The 23,550-nt window shown below is 37.8% G+C and overlaps 1 protein-coding gene across 3 annotated transcripts in view; it reads left to right on the top strand.

Moving 5' to 3' along the window:
- Positions 1-23,550, top strand: part of LOC145664475 (WD repeat domain phosphoinositide-interacting protein 3) — a 315,439-nt gene that overhangs the window by 197,987 nt on the left and 93,902 nt on the right. For all 3 annotated transcript variants that reach the window (XM_081731186.1, XM_081731187.1, XM_081731184.1), the window contains exons 6-7: positions 16,252-16,353; positions 23,010-23,131. In XM_081731186.1, coding sequence (XP_081587312.1) covers positions 16,252-16,353; positions 23,010-23,131 — 224 coding nt within the window. The remainder of the gene's footprint in view (positions 1-16,251; positions 16,354-23,009; positions 23,132-23,550) is intronic.

Raw genomic sequence — 23,550 nt, 5'->3', positions numbered from 1 at the left:
TGTGTCCCTTTGGTAGCTCGGAGAATGTCTAAGTGGTATTCCAGTTCCTGCCAGGTGTTTTGTAACATATCTTCTGTCACAGTATCCACAACTGCTTGTATCCTAGCCTTCAGTTCCTCGACGTCAGCAACAGGTGTGGCATAGACTCTGTCCTTGATATAGCCCCTTAAAAAAAAAAAAAAAAAAAAAAAAAAAAAATTGAAGCGCTTGCGACGCTTGCCGAACACGATCAACAGTGGCCTCACTCACACTAGGCCTGTCACTTCTCAGATCTTCAACGCTGCCTGTTGCTTTAAATCTTTCATAACATCGCATTATTGATTTCACATCCGGAGGGCTGCGGCGATACGAAGTCAGAAACTTATGCTGAACACTGATCGGCGATTTGTTCTCGTAATACCACAGTACGCATTGCGCTTTCTTCTGCTTCGATGCCATTTCGCCAACTAACCCGCGCGCGCCAAGTAACGTACTGCGTCACTCTTGGGTAGCACTAGTGTCATCTATTGGTCTTTAAAAAAACTTCCAATACTAACGGACCAGAATTTACATTATTCTGTCCAACGGCCATTCCTTAATATTTTTTTTATAATCAGGGCAGGACTTTATGCTCACGGTGTATATACCAAGACTTACACTTTTATTGTATATATTGTAGTATAATAAAAAAATTGTATTTGCATGGATTGCCCCTTAGTGTACTAAAATTATATATATATATATATATATATATATTATTTGTTTGTTTTGTTTGGTTTCGGAAATTATAATGGATCAAGTCTGATAACTGAGAACTGAGCCGACGAAAGGCAAACCCTGTGCGGTGTATGGATTCCAGGAGGGCCCATTTAAGAGCAGTAAGAGCCGGGGGGCTGAAGTCTGATAAGGTGCCCTTTGTGAGTAGTAGTGTGGAAAATACGAAGATCATTTAACAAGCACACAAACATGTATAACACTTAACTCTAATACCTAGGTATACTCTAGTTTGTATATTAGGTCGCATTTAAAAATACAAATAATAGAAGAGAAAACATCAAATAATAATAATAATAAACTTATCCTAGTTTCCATGAACAGGAGATAGGTCATATTATTGTTTCTATTCAGAATAACTCAACTTCCTTGTATTGTTCATTTTAATTTCGTATATATATATTAAAAGTAACTCTAACATAGTTGCTGGCATTTTACTTCCATTTCCATGAATACATGCCTTTTCGAGAAAAAATATCTGGAACCACTAATTACATGTTAAATCATATATACTAAATTAGATATTAACATTTGCATTCAGTTTAGGGAGAAGTATGTTACAACAAGCCTACTTTCATACACGAAATTGCATCTTGCTTTCAGTGCAGCAAACTTTGATTTTTTTTTCCCCAGAAAAGTCCAATTCCGTAGTTATGTCACGTTCTGACGATAGAATGTAAGAGCATACATTTTATCTTCCTTGAACGCAGTTCGTAGTGGGTATTTGTTGAGTGACAATTTTGAGAATGCTCTTTCAGCCTCACAACTAGAAACAGGGAGTATTAGATACAGGCTGAGAGCAATAAACATATTTGGAAAAACTGATTGCAAATCATTCTTATAAATATGTCTATATATAGTCTATGTATACCTTGTGCAGCCTTATCTTGTGCTTGCTTCGAGCTGTGTTTTCATCATATAGCTAGAGAAATGAGTGATTTCATTTTTATATTTTCATTTTCCACGTCCTCCTCGTAAACTGCAATGAATTGTTGGACATCTTCATGAAGTATTTCCGTGCCTAATTTTGGAATAAAGTGGAAATTAGAACAGACGTGTTCATATGTGGCAATTCTTCTCTTGATTTCGACAAGATATGTGTCCAAAATAATGGCAAATGTCTCAACTTTGATTTTTTTTTCCTTCGCGTTAAATAAATGTCATCATTACCGCGTCAGGGAACCTTTTGGTTGTGCTTCTTGCGGGTGTTTCATTGCCATTTGTTACATTTTCTGTATATATCTGTAACACTTCTTCAACTTTATCAAATTTGTCTCTTAGAGAGGATACGAATGTTTTCAGACTTTTCATCAAATTAACTGCTGTTACAATATCCATGCCAGGTTTTTGCAAGTAGTTACTGGCTTCATTAAACCTTGTAAAATATTCTGTGCCACAAAACAGCCATGAAATGCAGTTCATATTTCATCATCTTTCTGTGAAGAGTAGTAGCATCTTGTCGAGTATCGGTGCGATCTTCTTCATTTTTGCTTATTTCCCCAAGGATCTTCGTTATTGTTTAAAAATTTAAAACTAGAGCCTTACATGATTCAGTGTGGTTTGGCCATGTAGTATCACAGAGTGATTCTAAGACTAATAATTGATTGTTTTCATTTGGTTTAAGTCCCGAACACAGGAAATTCTACTATTGTTTCATCGACTTACCTCCAAATAAGCTATATCACAGCATAATACGAAGAATACGTAATGTTGTTTTTTATAAAATTACGAAAAATCTAATTTAATCTTAACCTGAAAACAAAATCAAGTTCAAAGAAAACAAATTAAATGAGGACGAATTGAACTAACAATTCCTGTAAACACTTTTATTAGTATGTATATAACGCACTAAATCTTGAAAGTCGATTAGACGGAATGTGTAGAAAACGTAATGTAAAATTTCCAATTACACAAGGGCCCCCTGAAGCTCGGAGCCCGGGAGCTACAGCTCCCCTAGCCCCCTCTTAAATGGATTCCAGTATCGTGTAAAGAAGCAGAGTACTGAGACAACAAACCTGCCTGCCTGTGTGTGTGAGAGAAGAAAGTTAAGTGCAACATGAACTATGTAAGGGAACAAGAGCGAAGAGATCTTCGAGGCCCGGATTCAAGACGAAAGATCGTGCTAACGGAGGAAAAACTGAGGATGGACGAGAATTCAAGCTTTTTCTGCTGGATGAAGGACGTTGAAGATGATTGGTTAGCAATACAGAATACTGTGCCAATAGAAGATGAAGTTTCTGCATTTATGGATTACTTTGTGGACGAGTGGATGCAAAATTTGATTGTGCCGATTGATGTCTGGAACAGAGAAAGTAAACAGCATTGAACAAATAATGCCATTGAGGGGTGGAATAACAAGTTCAAGAGCAGGGTTAACTTTCATCCAAATTTATTTGTGCTTTTAAAAGCACTGAAACAGGAAGCTAAGCACAGTGCTTTGCATTATGATAGAATTTTCCTTGGTTTGGAAGGCAAATATATATATATATATATATATATATATATATATATATATACGACTTGACAATAGAATTGAAAAACCATTGCATAGATACAAAACAAGCTCGCCTAAAGATATTGTTCAATGTCTGAAAAGTCTAGCCTACATTCAAACATTGGAGTGAAAACGAGAAAGCAATGTAAACACGCAGTAATAAGGATGACAAAGGAAATTATTTCTCGATAAAGAATAAGAAACGATGACAAAGGACATAGTTTCCTACATAATATTATCAAGGCACGATGATAATAATAATAATAATAATAATAATAATAATAATAATAATAATAATAATAATAATAATAATAATAATAATAATAATAATAAAGAAACGACAGGGGAAAGAGTTTTCTGCTTGAGCTTCTCAACACGCCAGGAAAAGGAACAACAGGCTTGGTTCACTTTTCTGACAGTCCCACGCCTGGTTCAAGTGTTAGGGGAAGTTTACACGATACAAAAACAACTTGAATTATAGGGCGCAAACATGCCGGTGCAAATATATAGCGGACGCATTTTTCCCTCTTTTTGGGGTAGGGCGCAAAGTTCTCGCATCCGCACGAGGGATATATAAAGAATGTGAAAAGATAATATAAGAAGAGCTGCCTTGCGTCCCTTATTCCGAATTCCGATTTGTTGTATTTAACTGGTCTAAATATTGAGCCAGTTACGACATATCTTCCAATTAAGATTGAAGAGATATTTTTTTTTTTCTTTGTTTGCGTCAGACATCAACTGAGTCAGAAACACTACCCTAAAAGAAATATGAATTAGCATTTAGCAAGAAAAATGCATTTGCACTAAATTCAGAACTGGTCCAAACACTTGCACTGTCCAGACGGACAGGTATATACTTTTCGGGTGCGTAGAAGTTGCACACACACCCTCCTCCGTCTCTCGATAGAGGATTGCGAATACTATCACGAATTTCTGCTTAATTTGTGTTAATTTATGCCTTAGAATTTAGAATTGGTGCTCCAATAACAAACCCACCATTGTTGTTGAATTCCTTTTTTGTTAATGGAGCACAAAGTACCGTATCTGAGCTCTGTACAAAATTTCATGTAAATATTCAATTAAATGTTAATTATATGGCACTTTAAAATCAGGTACTGTTTCTGTGCTCACCCTGTAAATTAAGAGAAATAAAGTGGACCACTCGGGTGGCCATAGGAGACACCACACAGGTCTCGTAGATCACAGGAGGGGGATTTCAAACACATCCAGCTATCACTAGTTACATCAAAAGGAGGCGGACAAAACAACGATCTATGAGTGCGCCGTAGCCATAAAAAGAGAGGGTTTACTTATAGAGTTGACAGTCCGCTAGTAAAGCTACTTCTGTTCGCTCTCTCCGCGACCAGTTTCTTAAATCTTCTACTCCTGACACACCTAGCAAGCCTCCGAAGAAAGAACGAAAGAAAAAGACGGTGACCCCAACTTCTCAGTTAGCATCCTCTGACCACGCTGGCAAGTCGTTCTCCTGTAAGCCCTCTTCGAGCCCTCCCGGCGCAAAGAAGATTAAGCAGAAACCACGCAGTCCTTCTGCGAGCGGTGTCTCGTCTATGGAGGGGGTAGAGGATGACGATCTACATGCATTTCAACTTGTGCCTGGTCGTAAGGAAGCATGCATCGAAACTGTTTGTTATAGGTTTCGCTTAACTTATGGCTTTACTCCAGTGGAATCTCAGTGGATATTCCTCTCACCATGCGGAACTTCATCAGCTCCTGTCAATGTTGAATCAAGTGATCTTCTGTCTCCAAGAGACTCACTTCACGCCTACCACCACCTGTTTAGTCTCCGGATACACGCTATATCGTAACGACAAGGTCACGGATGGTCGTGCGGTCGACGGCGTCGTAATTGAAGTGTCTGACTGCTACCATTCCACGATACTATGTGTCACGAGTCTTATTCAGATCGTTGCTGTCCGTATCTTTCTGCACCAGCCTATTACCATCTGCTGTGCGTACATCCCCCGCACTGATGCCTTTACTGATGATCGCCCCGCACTGATGATCGCACTGCAGCCGATCTGGAACATGTCTTTCACCAGCTTCCCGCCCCTATTGTCTTCGTGGGTGACTTCAACTCTTACCATGCCGTATGGGGCTCTTGTCGGAGTGAACCTCGTGCTCACGGGATTCTGGCTTTTCTTGCCGAGATGAACCTGATTCTGTTGAACGATGGTAGTCCCACGCACTTCACTACTGCTACTGGGACCTTTTCTCATTTGGATTTGTCCTTCTGTAGCCCAGCTCTGAAAGCTCAACTTCAATGGCGTGTACATCCTGATCCATGGTGGAAAGACTACAAGCTGGTTGCATGCGCATGTCGCCTGGAGCGCTGTCGTGGCTGTGACGTCATCTGGTTTGCAAGAGACAACGGGAAGAGGCGCGGCTTTAAGTGACAAGTAGAAATTCTTTGTTACTTTGTTCTGTTAAATGATATCGAGAATGCCTAACTGTGCAGTGTACGGTTGTAGTAATTATTACAGAAAAACTAAAGGAATTAATATAAAATACTTTAGATTTCTTCAAAAAAAGGGGGAATATCTCCAGAAATGGATTTTAGCTTGCAGGCGACAGGATAAAATAAACCTAAAATATGGTAAGTTTTACATAAAAATAATAAATAAATGCAATGTTAAATGAAATTATAAAAAGCGATTTCATTATGTAGTTTCTTTTTAGTATTAATAGAATGGAATAATAGTATATAGGGCTACAGTAGCTTGTGTTGATTCTGCATACACATATCCAATAGTACGATTTAAAAAGACGAACATGAGGCAAGACTCGGATTCGAAATCATGAGGGGGGGGGAGAGCGACAGAGGTGATCATTTCTATCATCGTTTCCTTCTACATAAGATATTGAGACAAAGTTTTCCCCTCAGAGGCAGGCATGTAACTCGAAAGGGAGGCACGATGTGGAGTTACGCATTTGGAGAGCATTGAAAGCGTAGATCCCATTTCATTCTGGAGGTCTGCATTCCCTGTAGCCTCGGTGCTAAAACGGGACGTTGCACTTCAAATTAACTAACGAATGGAAGGTTCGTAATAACGATTAACGGTTACAAAGATATATAACAATGTATTAGATCAAGAGGATAAAGTATCCACCTACCATGTCAGGGCGACATTGTCGGGACATTTTTACACTCAGATTTTGAAATTTTTGTTCATTTGAATCATAACTTTGGATAATTATATATACATAATTAGGGGCCCCCTCCAGAATTACAAAATTAAAAATGACTGCAGTAAATTTAAAAATATGGTAGATTCTCAACCAATCAAGGAAGCACGGTGGCTCAGTGGCAGAAGGCTCACCTCTGGTGCAAGGGGTACTGGTCCGTATTCCGGTCAAGTGAGTTTGTGGTGGACAACATCGTATCCGTGAGTTTCTCGGGGTACTCCCGGATTCTCATTCCACCAAATTCCATATAATCGTTTACTTACATTTATCTTTTGTCTTCTTTAGTCCTCGGGACAGAAAAGAGAAAACTTATCAAGAAAATTAAGAAAATTATGTAATTTTATGTTTTTTTAATGTTTTTTTAGTCTAGCTGTAACACCCTTACATCGTCTTCACCTACACCTAGTACTTTGTTTCTTGCTTGAGATAGTCATGTTGTTGCAATTTCTTTGTTTAAGGTGCTTTGTATATACATAGTTATTTCTATATATTTTTAGAACATAATAGTATATGCAACGTTCTATTTCGTACAAATGTTTAATAATACAGTTTGTTATGGCGTAAATTTTGACACTAATATTCAGAAAACTGTGAATTTCACCAAACCTCTTGTTCAAATACAAATTCTATAAATAAACGATCAGCGATTTCAAATAAGATTTTGTTTATAAATCAAAAATAAAAACGATGTTTAAAATATTAAATACGTGTGTCCCTGCTCAATAAAGTTTTTAACCTCCCCTGAGATTCTGATGAAACTTACGTGGGAGCAACCTCTTAAAAAAAAAAAAAAAAAAAAACTGTCCAAGCATAACGAAAATATACGTACGTGCATCTCTGTTTACGAAAACCATGAATTTTCCCTTGAGATATTCTCAAAATTTATATGGGGTCATCAGTAAAGAATTCTCTTTCAAGTAAAATAATAATAACAGTAAATCGAAACCGATTAATGTTACGAAAATATACTTGAGCATACATAAATATATAATAATGAAATGCATTAACGACACACTGTGTTATAGATTACTCAGGCCTATACATACTCGAGTGTATTACTTCAGATGTTTAAAAAAGAAAAGAAAGAAAGAAAGAAAAAGCAGAAAATGTAGTGAGTAATATTGGCTTGTTCAAGCTTCAAAGTTGTTTAATATGAACTGATATTGCTGTTTCTTTTGCTATTGTAAATATCTTCTTTTGAATTCACTTAGCTTAAGCTTTGATTACATTACGTTTACATAATTATTGTTTGTACTAAAATTTTTACTTCGTTGAAGATCACTATAAATAGAAGAAAAGTTTGCGTGTAAGATACCAGCGAGCAAGCGCTTGTTTTAAAGTTCATCTGACTCTCGCTGGCCACGTCTGCGACCAATATGACGTCATGCGCCAGAGCGACAAGAATTTAGCACTGCATTGCATCCACCTTGTAGTCTTTCCACCATGTCCTGATCTTTGTAGCAACGATCATTTTCCACTGGTACTTACTGGGTTTCAGCTCCCTCCAGCTGCACCCTCGTCAAGATTCAATCTGCGCCTAGCTGACTGGGCACGGTTCTCTGCCAGCTTTGACTTCACTCCAGATCTGTATCAGTCTGTCGAGGATCAGTGTGCGGCTTTTCAGCGGAGTATCTTGTTGGCAGCCGAAGCGGCCATTCCCGTCCACCATGGCCTTAGTCGCGAACGCGTCGTTTCTTAGTGGTCTGCAGAGGTTGGCCAAGCTATCCGTGTACGTTGACGAGCTTTGCGTACTTTTCATTGTGCTCCTAGTGATGCTAAGTTGGAGCAGTTTCGCCGCCCCCGTGCCCCATCAAACAGGCCAAACGTCGCAGCAGGCGCGTGTAGTGTCTTCACTTTCTTCCCAGAGTTCAATCTCTAAAGTATGGTCTAAGGTTCATCGTCTATAAGGGCGTTCTTCTAGTGGGATTCCTGGTTTGGTTATCAATGGACTCCTGGTCACCGACCAAGATCTTATAGTGTCCGAATTGGGTCAACATTTTGCCGATGTTTCCAGCTCTGCGCATTATCCAGCGGCCTTCCTGCCCATCAAGCATCATGACGAGCGTACGCCTCTTGTCTTCCGCTCTGCTAACATCGAGAGCTACAATACCCCGTTTAGTGCTGCGGAGTTATCTGCTGTTCTACGCTCCACGAAGGACGCTGCGCCAGATCCGGATCATATACCTTATGCGATGCTTCGGCATCTCCCGCCTGAAGGTCACCGCCATTTTCTAGATGTCTTAAACCGGCTCTGGCTGGAGGACAGTTTTCCTGCTGCTTGGCGTGAGGCTTACATTATCCCGATTCTAAAACCTGGCAAGCTTGCTAGGCCTCCTGCAAACTACCGACCCATCGCCCTTACCAGCTGCCTTTGCAAAGTTTTGGAGATGATGATTAACAACCGTCTAGTTTGGTTCCTTGAGCATAATGGCTTTCTTTCTAACTTCCAATGTGTCTTCCGATGCTATCGCTCCACAACAGAACACCTTGTTCACCTGGAGACAGCGATCCAGGACGCCTTTCGCCACCGTGAACATCTTGTGGCCATCTTTTTTGACTTGGAGAAGGCTTATGACACTACTTGGCGCTATGGGATCCTGCGCCAACTGCATACTTGGGGCCTCCGTAGCCGTATGGCTGTTTTTCTCCAGAACTTGCTTCGCGAGCGTTCCTTCCGAGTGAAAATTGGATCCACCCTTTCTGCGCCGTTTCGACAGGAGAATGGAGTTCCGCAAGACAGTGTGCTCAGTGTAAAGCTGTTTCCTGTGGTTGTGAATAGTGTGCTGCACGAACTTACACATTTCGTTCGTGGTTTGCTCTATGTGGATGACTTCACGATCTTCTGTCGGTCCCATGATCTTCGTACCATTGGACACCAATTACAACTGATGCTCAACCGCCTGCATCAGTGGTCCCTTCGCTCTGGCTTTAAATTCTCCTCTGCCAAGACCAACTGTGTGCACATCTGTCGTCTCCGAAACTGTGCTTTTGATCCAGATCTTTGCTTAAGGCCTGATCGCCTCCAGTATGTTGAGTGTATTCGTTTCCCGGGCCTCCAGTTTGATCGCCATCTTACTTGGAATCAGCATGTTCGCGCCTTGAAGTATAGCTGTCTCCGCTCCATTAACTTGTTGCCCCTACTTTCTCATACCACCTGGGGTACTGACCGTGTTTTGCTGCTTCGCCTTTACAGAAGTCTCATTCGATCGAAAACTGATTACGGCTGTGTGGCTTATAGTTCTGCTCGGCGCAACGTACTACGCCACTTGGACACCGTCCATCGCCTGCGTCTGCGAATTGCCACTGGGGCATTTCGTACGAGCCCCATCCTTAGCCTGTATGTCGAATCTGACGAGCCGTCTCTGTTGCACCGTCGCCAAGTCCTGCAGCTAAGATATCTACTTCATCTGAAGGCCATTTCTGATCATCCCTTCTGCACCGTCTACACCGCAAAATCGGTAGCCATTTTTGAAGCTTTTCAGCATGTTTGTCGCCTGCAGCTTCGCGCTATTGTGATCTGCTCTGATTCCAGCAGTGTCCTTCATAGCTCTGATTCCAACAGTGTCCACATCCACTTGTCCAGCAAGTACTACTTCAGTGCCATGGCCTACTTGCTGAGGGCTATGATCTTCAGTTTTGTTGGGTGCCAGGCCATGTTGGCATCCCTGGAAATGAGCTGGCCGACACTGCTGCGAAGGAGGCTGCTCTTCATGGTCGTCGTTGCCGCCTCCCTGTTCCCAGCATTGATGTTCGTCACGTCTTTACTCGTCTTCTGCATCAGCGCTAGCAGTCATCATGGGATCAGCAGATCAACAACAAACTCCATGCTGTGAAGCCCCGTCTTGGAGTGTGGTTATCGAGCTCCCACCCTTCACGGTCGGAAAAGAGGACTTTGGCTCGTCTTCGGATTGGTCAGTCATTTGACACATAGTCTACAGAGAACTCCTGCTCCTAACTGTTACTTCTATGGTCAACGCTTGACTATTCGCCATCTTGTGGACTGCATGCCTCGTGCGCCTGTGCGTGCTCAGTTTGGCCTGCCCGCTGACCTCTGAACTCTGCTCAGCGATGATCCTGGCATCGTGTTGAAGGTATTCCGATTTCTGCGACATCAGCAAGTTTTATCTGCCATTTGACTTTTCTGTGTGCCTCTGTGACTGTGTAGTGTTCTGATATATGGATGCTCCGCTTTTCACGTTTCATGCATTATTTATTATTTTATTTTGTCTTTTCTTTTTCTGCACTCAGCCTGGTGCTCTACGTGACTGTTTTACTGTGTTCCTTATGACCTTCTCTTCTACGGACAGTACGTGTTTTTGGCTGTGTGTGTATGTGTCTCTTCGCGTTTACTGTGTGTCCTCCTACCTAGTGATGGGTGCTAAAAGACCTCCGTCGTCGGCGCACCCACCCCAACCTTTTCAATTCAATTCAATTCAACTACTCCTATCACTTGCGTGGAAGGTAAAAACTCGTCGAATAATCGCTTCCTCAATTTCATAATTGACTAAGAGATTCATAAGACAATACAAACATGGCAAACACAATAAAAATGATTTAGATGAATTCTCTAAGAGTCACACCGATAACATTGGCCTGAACAAGGAACGGTGTGATTATGGTTCTAAAGTTAGAAGCTAAGACCTAAATAATAAGTCAGTCGTTCAATCTGAGAGTGGCGCAATAAAGCATCGAACCCGGGCGGAAGTCATAACACAAGATGACGAAAAGGATACTTAGAAATTACTTGTCCGCCATATTATAACATTATATATATTAATGGCAAATTAACACATAATAAATTAAGAGTAATAAAGTGGGCTACTCGGGTCGTCATAGGAGACACCACACAGGTCTCGTACATCAAAGGAGGGGGATTTCAAAGGGAATGCGGCGTAGGATACACACTGCGTAGGATCAAAAAATTCAGCTTAAAACCTGTTTGGATCCTACGCAGTTTGGATTCTATGGAGTTTGAATCCTACGCAGTTTTGGTCCTACGCCGTTGCCCTAAAATAATTTAAGTTTTAATCATGCGCTCAAAAAACATATTTTTTATTATCTCTTTAATTTGTTTAACCTGTGCAGCTATTAATTAGGGTTATATTCTTGGACTCCGTACGACCAAACTGCGTAGGATCCACGCTGCGTAGGATCCACACTGCATAGAATCCACACTGCGTAGGATCCACACTGCATACAACCAGGGGCGTCGCTAAGGGGGAAAGGGGTGAGCCTCCCCTCCCGAAGTCACCGACTTCTGATGGAGTTGGCATTTTCTTAGTTACCCAGTTGTGAATTATCAATTCTTTTACTGACTTGGCAGTTGACACAATTGAGGATTTATGTAATTATTCTAGGTTTTTGGCTAGGTGGGGTTTCGTCCCAAATTTACTAACTTCTGAACAAATTGGCAAATTAAAATGCCTAGTTGGTAGTTATTACTTAGAAAACTGTCGTTACGTTCAATTGACTTTCTTGGTTTAGCATTTGGTTAGTTACCCAGTTGTTGTGAAGTATCAACTCTTCTACGGACTTGGCAGTTAGCACAGTTGAAGGTTTATGTAATTAGACTAGTTTTGGCTAGATGGGACTTCGTCACCAAATCCAAAATTTGCTCAGCCTACGGTCTCGCACCTCATAAATCTATAAACATACTGAACTTCCAAGCTTTTATTCCGATTTCAATTACGGTACCTGAAACATGTGATTTTTTGTTTCCAAAAGGTCTATTTAAATTCCATTCATTTGCGACATCGTTATTTGCGGAACCTGGGAAAATACCTGTTCAAATGCGTCAGATGCGACCCTTGATGGCTATCTGCAAGTGATGATGCTATATATAGTAGTGCAACCTCGCGAAAATAAATTTCTAACGAAATTTTGTTAGAAGTTTCATACACACACACACGCACGCACACACACACATACACACACAAACACACACACACACACACACACACACATATATATATATATATATATATATATATATATATATATATATATATATAATATTAGTGTCGAATTAATAGTATTTGAGGTAGCTGAAGCGATTAGTTTCAGCGAAGCCCAAGTTCAGCCGAATGGACCTAGAAATAAAGGAGCACAGGAAAGGGGGATCCATTTTAGCTCGGTCTACGACCTCACACCTCATGAGGCTACAACCATACCCAATTTTAAATTCCTATTTCCATTTCAATCATGATATTTTGTCTCAAGGAAACGTCCATTTAAATAACACGGAGTTTTTTCTTCTCCCCATTAGACTCCCTAAAAACTGAAAATATTCACTTTTCGGAATTTTCCTGTGAGTTAGTCCCAGACTGTTACAATTATGCCAAAACTGACCATTGGGGCCCTACCCGAAGTGTCCAATAATTTTGGGGACCAAATCCTGTCCTATTTAAATAGGTCTAACATGTGAAAAAATTTTCAGTTGGCCATAAAACCTCAATAAAGTTGGATTTTTTAATTTTTGGTTGTTTACTTTAATAATGCTATCGGAAACGTACAAGGATACCAACTTTTAAGTTCTAATTCCAATTCTAGGTACCTAAAACATAAGATTTTAGATCCAGAAAATCTCCCATAAGAATAACGTGGGAAAAATTTTCTCCTCCCGATTAGATCTCCTAAAAAGTGAAAATATTCATTTTTCGGAATTTTCTTCTGGGTTAGACCCGGAATGCTAGTCACGAAAGCTGACCATTTAGGCCCTACTCGAAATGTCCAATAATTTGGTGGCCAAAACATCTCCCTTAAGAATAACATGGGAAATATTTTCTCCTACCCATTAGATCCCTAAAAACACAAAATATTCACGTTTCGGAGTTTTCTTGTGGGTTAGTACCGGAATGCTACAATTTTTCAGGTTCCCATAAAACCTCAAAAAATTTTGATTTTTGGTGGTGATTTACACCTATGATGATATCGGAAACGTACAAGGATACCGACTTTGAACTTTTAATTCAAATTCTAGGTACCTAAAACATATTATATATATATATATATATATATATATATATATATATATATATATATATAAACATAGATAAGAATAACATGGAGAAAATTTTCTCCTTCCCATTAGACCTCCTAAAAACTACTAATGTTCACTTTGGGCACTTTTTTCGGTCGGTCATTTTCGGAAATGAACAAATATGCCAAATTTGAAGTTTCCACGTTAATCAGAAGATGCGTTATTTTGTGTCAGTTCATATAGTTTTATGTATTTATACAATTTTATGTTGTTAGCGGCATCGACAGCCCTAAGCCCGTCACGTTTGATGAATGACGTCTCTTGGCGAGCACAGAATCCGGGGAGGGGAAAGGAAAGAAAGGAAAGGAGGGGAAGGAAGCGGCGTGGGGCCTATATGTGAGGTACCATCCCGGCATTTGCCTGATGTGAGTGAGAAAAAAACAAAACAGGAAAAACCTCACTCGGGATAGCTGGCCTGAAAAGGCTGTACACCTTTTCGATCTAGTGGCCCTACTGGGAATCGAAAACAACACCGCTCTTGCCTTCGGCGCGAGTGTTAGTGACTACGCCACAGAGGCCACAATTAGAATTTAAAAAACAATTAAAATTTGGTATTGTAGGGTCTGGATAGGGTTGTCTATGAAAATTACAATAAATAAATAAATAAATAATTAAAATAACAGTTTAAAACTTTAGTTGTGCATTATGGGGAACTAAAAATCATTCCATGTTATTTCAATTTAAAGCTTCCCGAGGTATTTATGGAACATTTTCTACATCCAAAAATGATTAGGCACTTCCAGTAGGACTACAACGAATAAATTTGGCAAAGTTTGTAGTCTTCAGGAACTATATAGAAAATTCCCATAAGTGAATATTTTCCATTCTTAACCGCTACTTGGATTACACTTGAAAGAAGGGTTGTGGTTGGACCGAGAATTGAACTTGGGACGCCTTGATTAAAAGGTGAAAAGGAGATAAAACTAATGCCGATGGTATAATATGTGGAAACGTCACCATGAAGTTCATACGATTTAAAGCATTTTTTTCTATAAACAAGTTTTTTTTTTTTTTTTTTTTTTTTTTTTTTTTTTTTTTTTGAAAAAAAAAAGCAGCTGGTTCAAACCACCACAGTTTAAACCAGCCAACCCTGTTCCATTCTATTAGTTTCTCAGCATAGTTAAAGAAAAGTATATGAATAACTGCGTAATTCTCCGTGGCTGAATGGATCAAGTCATGGTTCGATAGCTAAGAGGTTCGTGGTTCGAAATCCGCCTCGAAAGCTGAAGATATTTTTATATTCTCAATTATGCAGATCTTAAAACCATTCTCTCCCTTCGCAATCATCTTATGCTCTAAAAAAAGTTCTACACCTTAATTCGACAACTGCCTGTTGTGAACCTCGCAGTTCGGAAACTTTACTTCTATTTAACAAAATCACAAATTTCATTATAATATGAATGCTGTCCGATCATTTTTTCTCCAATTCTATTCTTGCATATGTGAGTCATCCCCCTCTATCTCCATATTTGAATCTCTCTCTCTCTCTCTCTCAATGTCGTCCATTATGAATGCACATGCCTTGGAATCAAACCTTCGACTCTTGAAACCAAATGTAAGCGCTCTAGCAATAAGCTGTCGTAACTCTCTCTATGGGTTTGTTGCTAAAAGCAGCATCATTGTAGATTTTGTTTGGGGAGGGGGAATTCTCTGCCGACGTAAGAGTTTCACTTTTTATATCAGTGTTTTACTCTACATTTTATCAAACAATATGTGCTTATCACACTCAAGGGAGAGGGAAATTGCACCCTCCTGTCCTGCCGAAATGATGCCCCTAGAACATTTGCTTACAATTACTGCCAAAAAAAATAAAATTAAATCTTATATAACACTCGTTTCTGTCAGTAGTTTTAAGAGACCTGTGCCCGTATTACAGACTTTGGGAAGCACAAAACGTACTGCCGTGATTGACAATTTCCATAGATTTCACAAGTAGCATCTTCCAACCTTGATGTAATGTATATTCTTCGAAGAAGGGAAAAATTACAATAAAGGCGTTTATGAAGCTATGGGAACATTTTGACTTTTTTTTATCAGGCTCTACAAAGGCACTTCAGAACAAATGAAAGAAATGATTTTAGAGCTATAAAGCTTGTAAACATGGTTCCTGTTTTTTCCATCTGAATGGAGAAAGTATATTAAGTCACAACTGCTTTAGAAAAGGAGAAGAGTAGTAGTAGTAGTTGGAGTTGGATTGAATACCAGGATCAGGTAGTCGATCGAGACGTGTTTTTCTGAATGCATAAGCACACGGCGCAAGGGTTTGTTAGTAATTTAAACTTTTTGCGACATATTCTAAGCCGCCAACTGTACATAGAAGGGTTAAACCTCAAACTATTGGAGGACATATGAATCGCACACGGCTACAAGGCTAGAAAGTAAAACATACAAAATAGATTTGATTTAGTGCACTAACAAATTATATCACAAAATATCTTATAATTTTTTTTCACCAGAGTTAGTTCTACAAAAAGTGTGTGAAGACCAGCGTAAAGGACAGTCTGAAGCCTTAGCCCTGAAAAAAGTACCTGTGGAAAGTAGTAGAAATATTGATTAAAAATACATTAAAAGGAATATTATTCAAATGAGTTTGTGATTATTAAACGACTACTTTTTTTTTCATAGGCTCAAAGGTATAATCATGTATTACAAGTGTTACTGGAGAAAAATATCTGTTACCATAAATGCATGAACCTTTTCGCAGTAGGTGTATAAATAATCAGTGAATTAGGATTTTGAAGTGTGTTTACTATTTTTTCAGTATAAATTTTAATCACGATTCATCATGGTTATGCGTTTCAAGTGACCACGGAACTGTCCACATATTCGCTGTGGAAGACCAGAAACAAAATAGGCAGTCAAGGTAGGTGGATAATTTATTTAAAGAAATTTATTTACTAATAGATCTTTGTAGTTAATTCTACATTTGCTTTAATAAGTTTGAGAATATTGTAAGAGGAAAACAAAACTCAATATCACATATATTTTTCCCGAAGCGGTCAATCTGTGGAATATAAGATTCATGTCTAGAGAGATGAGTATCGGAAAGAATTTATACACAGATTTACTGTAATACCAGAAAAAAGACTATAACTTACATTGATCACGTATTTGCTTTTCAGGTTACTAGCCGTGCTTATCGCAAATTGGCACAAAATGGCAAAGTAATAAATCACTTCAAATAATATTGTTCGCTATTATACAATACTTCCAAATTTACTGTTACTACATCTTCATATCTGTTAACAGATTTTATTTTTAATATAGAAAATGCGGCTTTGTATCTTAAAATTACTGAAGATTTTGTGCAGAATGATTCTTCCACTTTAATAAAGGTTAAAATATTGCAACACATTATTTATTCTTGGCGCAGTAAAGCGGATCAAAGAAACAGTGTTATCATTTTAATCAAAGAACATTGGGAAAAATGTACTCCAGATTATTCATAATCAAAATTAGTTCTTACCCTTCCACAAAAGGTTGAGCGTTGTGTAAAAGAGGCGTAGGGTGTCTGAGACGTTACGGTGGGACCGATGATCACGCCCACATGGGAGCTAATATGTTAATTAAGATCTAACTAACTGAGGTTCTAGAAGACGTATAAAGGTAGTAGAATGTCAGTGATATCATTAATAAGCTCCCCTTTGAAATGCATATCAAGCTTGTAGAGAAACATGATATTGCGTACGAAAACTTTAAAGACCTGGATTCAAGGACTAGAGCTGATAAGGAATTGGAAGATAAAACATTTGGTCGTGTTAGCAATGATACCATTATCGATGAATGAATCATTAGGAGTTACACTATGAATATTAAAACCAAAATGGGATGGGATGTATTAAAAAAAATCAACCGAAAATGGGATTGAACAACCTAACGAGTTATAGTTGATTAAATCGATACTTACCCAGCAGCAACTCTAAAATTACGTATGAAAATAGGATGCGGTAAGTAGTATTGAAGTTTCATGGAACCTGTGCAAGAAATCGGATCAAATGAACATTCTTGTGAAATTTCTAGCTTGAATCTGTAGACCTTCATGCATGCAGCAGATGAAAGAACTAGTTGATTATAAAATGGATCAGGTGGGGAATAAATTAGAACGTTTAGAGCAATCCCAGAGCCAAATAAGCTCTAAATTGGAACAATTTGAACAGTTTCAGATGGCTAAGTTGGAACAACGAAATGTCAAGTTGCAACAATTCAAGCAATCTCAAATGGCTATGTTAGAACAATAAAATGCAAAGTTGCAACAATTCGAGCAATTTCATATTGCTAAGCTCGGGCAATTGTCATTGTGTGTGAAAAACAAATTAATGAAATGGAAGCACGAATAGATGTTAACTCCACCCAAATTGCAGAATTACAAAAGGAAGTTATGGATCTGAAGAACAAGGTAATGACCAGCACTGAGAGCAACATGGACATTCCAACCAAAGAAGTTGTCACGAAGTCACAACGTACAGTAGTTATTCCTCAATCATCTCCAGCAGTTTTCAGGTACAGATATGAAAATAGAAGAACTAAGAAATTTAAGTTCTATAAAATTAGTCATGGTAAATCTTTAAATATACCGTTAAAGTTCAGTGATATTGAATACTTAACAAAATTAGCGGTCGTGTAAATGATATTCCGGCTAGTACTTTTATTGAAAAATTTGAAGAACGTGATTTGATAGAATGTGATGTGAAGAATGTAATAAATCTAATTTACTTAAGATCTTGCCTCATGTTTTGCTGCCACCCTGGTCGCAGCATAACATTAACAATGGCTTACGTAATTACGAAGATTTTAAGAATATTTTGATCGCTAATGTTGAAAATGACTTTATATTGGCTAACAGAGACGCACAAATTAGAAATAAGAAATACGACCCACGAGTAGACAAGAGTAACATAAACTTTGTGATTACTACTTATAACGATTTAAAATTACTCAATCATTACCAACCAGATTCGAGAATTTTTGCGTCAATTAGGATTTTACTACCGTATAGATTGTAACATTTTAATCTGTTCACAGTGTATGAATTTTAATCATTTTTGTTGTTAATCGTGCAGAATTTCGAAAATCTGATGGCTATACATTATAGTGAAAATAAGAATGTACGCAGTAATGTCAACAGTCAAGTACCTATATGTCATATTAGTGTAAGGCAAAATAGTGATAGTAAAAAAGGTAATTCTAGATTTACCGGTAATGACACCGAATCTAATTCCAATGGTAGTACTGTATACAGAAACAGTAGGTACAATCCGCCTAACTTGACAGGGAATTCTAGGTTTACCGGTAATATAACCGAATCTAATTCCAGTTGTAATACTGTTTATAGAAACAATAGGTACAATATGCCTAACCTAACTAATCCAGTTAACAGATTTCGGAGCAATACGAGTCGGATAGATGGCCGTAATTTTTATAATAGGAGACAACCAAGAAATGAAGTGAATTCTTCTCGCAATTCTATGCAAGAGTGTGCCGTTCAATGCAATTTAACTGATGTGACATGAAGTAGTACTTAACCTAACGTTTGCTGGTGGGGGATAAATTGAAATTATTCAGCAACTGAAACTTAATGTCGTGAACTTACAAATGTAGAAACTAGTAACGATACTTTAAGCTCTTGTTGATTAGCAGTTAAACTCAATTGGCCTATGAAAAGCAAATGGTTGCAAATTGTCAAAAAGTTAGTTCCCCAAGAACTGTTATCCGAGGTCAATATAGATAATATTGATTCTTCTTGTTAATTTAATACAATAATTTCCTCATTGTATAATTTTAATGTGATATTTATTATTGTTTGTTTCTTTTCCTTTAATTATTTTTCTGATTTATTGTTATTCTTATTTTGTTTCATGACATACGAATTGCGTTTTCCAATTTTATGATAGCTGTGCCCGAACGGAAGAACACTGTTATATTTCAACTTATATTGGTTCTAATAACAATTCATATATATAAATATATATCAATGCGAATATAATTATAATCCATTATTAAGAAAAGAATTCATTTAGGAACCTAATTAAATAACTGATTTGTCAAGAAATTGAATGTGCCATCTTTTTGACGATTGATTAAAATGAAATGAATAGAATTATTATGAAATGAAATATTTAAATAAAATATATAATGTATTAGTGAATTGTAATTTTATTATATATGAGGGCAATTCAAAAAGATAGGTAACTACATATGCGTTACGTAAATTATCTTACAGTCACAGGATTCTTTCTTAAATAGTAAACAATTGAAGAATTCCCATAGCTAGGGAGCCATTTATACAACGATAACATGTACTTACGTCTTTTATCTTATTTAATGTGTTGGACAAAAGTGCTATTTTATATGGCAGTAACTACGAATTAGAAGAAGAAGAAGAAATGTTATAAAAATATCATGAATAATGTTGATTTGTAAATTTTTATTTTGCTGTTGCTTGAGGTAAGTGTTTGTTTATTCGTCGTAATCGGGTTACTATCCGGTTTTCCTTACCAGGGATTTGTTTATTAATAATTGTCAATATATAATGCAGCAGGAAGCCATATAATCTAGAAGTGTACTGAATTGCTGTGAAGCAATTAAATAACTATTTCGAAATATAGTGAATTTAAGTGATTGAATATAAGTGTGTAGTCCTTGTATTTTCATCATACTAGGTACCAACAATATTATATATGCGTATATACTACAAGAGAAATATTTAAAAGAAGTAAATAAACTGTGGTGTGATGTTGTTATACACTTGGTGCGTTAGAGACTGTAGCAACCGGATAAATGGCCATTACAGGACAGGAATAGATGCTGAGGGGAATAAAGTGGAACTAGCCCGTCATAATCAAATGATTGAAACTATAATGACTTTTCGATGTGCAGCTTATTTCGGTTTAAGGCGGCGCAAGCATAAGAAAAGACGCTCACGGATGTCGATAGTAAACGTCTAACACGGAAGTTGCAAATAAGGAAGTAGAGTTAATCCAGTGTTCTCGGGATTGCTGCCAGAGTGAATGTTGCTCTGCTGAGCTTCCGTTATCATACAGCGGTAACATCTTCAGAGCTATGGTGATGTGTGGTCTGAAGGTGTTACCGCTGTGTGGTAACGAAAACTCAGCACAGCAACATTCACTTCTAGCAGCAATCCCGAGAACATTGGGTTAATAGTAGACGCCAGCAAAACTTCAAGATCACCGTAAGGAAGTAGAGTGTTTATGGCAGTTGAATTACTTTCTAAATTACCACAGATAAATGAGTGTGTTGTAGTAAATTTAGATGTGTCAAACAATATTGGTACTCTCTGAATATGTTACTGGAAACGAGCTCATCGTATCTATATTCTCGATTTATATGATGGTGTCCTACTCGAGGACTTATTAAGTATTTACAGCGTGAATCGTCTACAGTCATCATAGATGTTATTTGACCACACTTGTGCTTAGGATTTCTAAAATAGATATCTGATGGCCGTATTTTTCAGGACGCAGTGAATTTACTACGTATACATACCACACCACCTACAGCACAAAAATACAGCATTAAGAATGGCTTAGTATACATAGTGGGCACATTTACTCTACGTTTAAGATTGAATCATGAAATTCCTAACCTTGACTACACTAAACAAATTGCTTTGAAGGGTTCTGTAGTATGTATCTAATTCCGAATGTAGCGTCTAAAAACAACACATTTAAATTTGGAACCGAAAATATATTGCACCACCAGGTCAGTATAATGCATCCACTTAAAATACAAACTTTACTTTGAGTGTGTTGACGAACGAAAATCATGCCACTCGTAGAATAGGAGTAACTCCATCAAATAGTGAACTCAGTCTGGAAACTATAGGAATTCTGTTAGGTTTTAACAACGATGCAGAGGTCGCTCCAGAACAAACATGTATTGGACAGTGTCTCCCTAAATTCCTAGCCATTGAGTCTTCCAACGTGCATTGTAACATAGCTCGAGAAATGCTCGTATCAAGAGATAAATATATACATGAAGAGACCAACTTCATCGCTACATGTAAACCTCTCACTGAATTTCTTGAACCTATTGTATTCAACATGGGGCAGATTCCGCTTCGTTTTCGAAAGACGAAGGCATCCAAGTTTGAAGTCAGTTAACGGCTCACAATAATAAACAACGGTTCATATATCACAAGTATTGCATGTTTCCAAAGATAAGTAATTGAGAAAGGTATTCGATGGAGGCCACAGCGTTCGTTTATACCACACATAAACTTCGAAAGACAGTGCTCCATGTTTAGGAACGTTTTGATGTCAGCAATCATATACTAAAATGTGGTGCTCTCTATTCAAATACTCTAGTGCTGTTTTCAAATACTCTAGTGCTATTTGAAAACATAACATTTTGTAACAGGTTGGCAACACTGACAATCCAATAACGTCAAATGTTGATTAGTTGCATTCTTTAAGTTAGTGTAAATGTATTTGCACATGCATATCCCACTTGATTGGATTATTCCTGTAATATTAAACATTCCCATTCACTTTCCCGTAGTGAGCCATTGGAGGGACTCGACATTTGAACACCCTGTATCTCGGAAACTAAGCGGCATCGAACTCATGTTTATAGGAACATTTTTACTTGTTTGGATATTCGCAATCACCTCGTCACTTTTGGTCATGCATTTATGTTACACCCTGTATATTGCTTTTGTTCGTAATTCAGTATTGTTCATAGTCTTAAGAGTAGATCCACATATATAGCACGCTTCAGGAAGTTTGTGTAAAGAGTTTCACATTTTCCCATCCTACCATTGTGAACACAAGTTCAGGGATAACATTTATTTCCTTCTCCTGAATTAGTAAGAAGTAGGCTTTAAATTACGTATTTGCGTTTCCATTGGGCGTACCTCCTTTCTCAACAGTCCAGTTCTCTCTTTTTGGTGCAACAATTTAATGGGTCAACAAAATCTAGGCTACGATGGTCTGGGATTTTGCCACAAAAATTGCTTTGTCAACCTCCAAGAATACAACTTAAGGGAACGAAGGATAGAGCAAAAATATCTAAGTCACTATATACACTGTTCGATTCATCTTCTGTTTGAATTTTTTGCTTATATACACTATGACAACTGCTTCCATCACAACCCCACTTACGCAATAATTTGATTATATCTCCAGCTCTAATGCACTATTTAATAACATCTTCCTGTAAAGTCACGATGCGCTCAATTGTCTGATCTACTATTGCTTGTAAATGAACTTCGGCTGATATTTCAGTTGCTATAATATTCTCTTCTCTGGAATAACACTTTAATTTTGCTTCCCGCACCACATTAAGCGAAGGATAATGTCACAATATTTTGGCTTTGCGGCTAGTTTCAAATTGGTATACTGTCTTTTGATAAGTTATTATATACAATAATTGCCATGGCTTTATCCGCAGAATTGTAAAAATTGATATAGGAACACATGAAGATGAGTAAAATTCATTATAGTGTATATTTTAATTTAATGAAGTTAAATCAACACAACTTTCTTATATATATATTTTCAGCTTAGCTTCAGCAACCTTCTTACCGAAGTACTTCAGCTCAAATTGGAGTTTTTGTAAGTTTCAAGTTCCAGGAGGACCTCAGTGTATGTGTGCCTTTGGAGCTGATAACAATTCTGTCATAGGTAAGCTTCAGGGCTATGAAAGAACTCAAAATGCTGGAAATGAATATAATATGAGTGAATTTCATTATATTGTAGTGAGTTTCAGGATATGAATGTGTAAAAAAAGATGATGCAGTTGGATGATATGGTCACGTTTTAGACTTATTTCATATACAATTAATCTGGAAAGTAGAATCTAGATCTTTATGTCCGTTGAATCTGTGTTTATAGGAAAATCTATTTTCTCTCCATTCTGCCATAAAATCATGCGTAGTCTAACAGAAAAAAAAAAAGTCCATCTAGATAATGCCTCCAATTTGATATATAATTGACATATAGAAAATAGTCATAGGAGATAACAATAAAAGGTAGATAAAGTTTTAACAGCTCGCATACTGGGTAATATATAAATTCAAGCCTGTAGAATTCGCAAGATCACT

This window comes from Thermobia domestica, chromosome 11, assembly GCF_964235325.1.
Source record: "Thermobia domestica chromosome 11, izTheDome1.hap1.1, whole genome shotgun sequence".
Taxonomy (NCBI): Eukaryota; Metazoa; Arthropoda; class Insecta; order Zygentoma; family Lepismatidae; genus Thermobia; species Thermobia domestica.
This window is presented reverse-complemented; position numbering and strand designations above follow the sequence as displayed.